Source organism: Pediculus humanus, genomic scaffold (genome assembly GCF_000006295.1).
Source record: "Pediculus humanus corporis 1103172108281 genomic scaffold, whole genome shotgun sequence".
Lineage (NCBI taxonomy): Eukaryota > Metazoa > Arthropoda > Insecta > Psocodea > Pediculidae > Pediculus > Pediculus humanus.
Genome location: NW_002987850.1, coordinates 345,005 through 346,921, shown reverse-complemented (window position 1 = coordinate 346,921; position 1,917 = coordinate 345,005). Strand labels below are relative to the sequence as shown.

Genomic DNA, 1,917 nt, shown 5'->3' with positions numbered 1-1,917 from the left:
GAATTGTAAATTTAAAATCGACGTTGAAGAAAAAAAAAATAATAATAATAAAAAGTTATTATTGTGAATTTTTTTTTCTTCTTCGTCTTCTTCTTCTTACACGATGTTTCCGTTGTAATTTTTTTTATCTTTTTTATTACGAAATTAACTACAGCCACGATTAAAAAAAAAAAGAAAAAAAGAAAAGAAAAGAAAAGAAAAAGGAAGAATAAAGTCGGATCAATCATGATAATCGTTTTTATTGTTTATATACGTTGCAAGTTAACGACCCTCGTAATAATAATAATAATAATAATAATAATCAGGTTCAAGGTGAAACCTTTTCAAATCACCTGTTCGAATCATCATCGCCATCTCCATCAACGTCGCCGCCATCTTTGCTTTTCTCCTCGCTTTTACTTCTAACTTTACTACTCGTACTTCGTGTGATACCCGTTTGCGATTTTCCATCCTTAAAAATGTCAATTTTTTCCCTCATAGAGGTTCCCTCAATTAGAGGTGGTAAGTGCGCGTAATAAGGGTTGAGAGTTATGTATGTTCAGGTACGAACGAAGGAAAGAAAAAAAAAATTTAAACGATTTCGGAGTTTTCTTCTTCCAGTTTATATAAATTTTGCCACGAGAAACAAAAAAAAAAAATTAATAAATAAACCGATTATTATTATTATTATCATTATTATTATTTATTGATTACGCGGCGTTTATCGTGTATCTAGAAAAGAAGAAAAACTTGATTTATAAAAAAAATTTATATAATTATAATTAATTACGGCGCTTTAAAACCTTGCACGAATAACATATTGAATTAATTTTGTTTGTTTGTTAAGGTACAGTTAGTGAGAAAGGAAAGGAAAGGGAAAAACAGGTGACCAGGTTCGTTTGTTCGTTCGTTGACCGCCATGTTTAAAAAAATTTAATTTTTTTAATCCGGGAAACTGAAAAAAAATTTCAGAGCGTTAAAATCGTCAGTTTTTTTATAATCTTTTGCGTTTAAAATGTTTTTTTTTTTTTTTACTAAAGGAAAATGTTTGTTGGTTGTCGTTTGTTATTGATGACGTAATGTTGTAGAAAACAATAACAACAAAGGTTGTTTTGTGATTTTTTTTTTACTCGAACAACAAAAACAGGAAAAAAAGGAACACAACAAAAAAAATGAAAACAATTCGACAAGCCTAAATTTTTAAAAATTCGACGTTTGTTCCTTCGTTTGTTCGTTCGTTCGTTCGTTTGTTTGTTCGTTTGTTTCTTTTTCATTTGTTATGTTCGCAGATTTTTTTTTTTCGTTTGTGTTTAAAATTATGCTACGATTCTTATTGATATCGTAGTTTGTCGTAAAAAAAAAACTTTTGAGTAAAACGTTCGTGTCAATAGAAAACAAACAAAAAGTAAGCAGAAGACGCGATGGTCTCTCTCTTTCTCTCTCTCTCTCTCTTTCTCTCTCTCACTTTACAAATCATCCTTACGAGTTGTAACATAGTACGAAAGTAAAAAAAAAAGTAAAAAAAGGAAAATTATTTATTTAATTTTTTTTTTTACCTGAACGTGGTGGCGCGTATAAAACAACAATTATTATTATCATTATTATCATTATTATTATCATCATTATTATCATTATTATTATTATTTTTCAAAAATGGAAGTAATTTATTTCACGTAGGAAAACGAGATTTTAATTGGTTTTTAATTAATTTCAAAAAGAGAAAAAAAAAAAATTTTTTTTTTCTTCTTTCTCGAGTTAATGCATTCACAATTGCTTGCATACCTGTTTAAAAAAACCGAGTTGTTGAAACAAACAAACAAACGAACGAAGGAACGAATGAACAACAAACAGGTGCGTGCTTGCGTTTGTTTGTTGTATCTTTTCGTATCATTAAAAAAAAAAAAAAAAAAACATCAATAAAATCAAGAGTCTGTAAAA

General features: G+C 28.1%; 1 protein-coding gene across 1 annotated transcript; it reads left to right on the top strand.

Annotated features, from left to right (window-relative positions):
• Nucleotides 1–225: 225 nt before the first annotated feature.
• On the top strand, nt 226–1,059 carry Phum_PHUM511900 (uncharacterized protein; the record flags this gene model as incomplete). Its single annotated transcript, XM_002431040.1, has 4 exons — nt 226–273; nt 306–501; nt 827–872; nt 1,020–1,059. 4 exons carry the CDS (start codon nt 226–228, stop codon nt 1,057–1,059), a joined length of 330 nt encoding a protein of 109 aa, XP_002431085.1.
• Nucleotides 1,060–1,917: the final 858 nt, after the last annotated feature.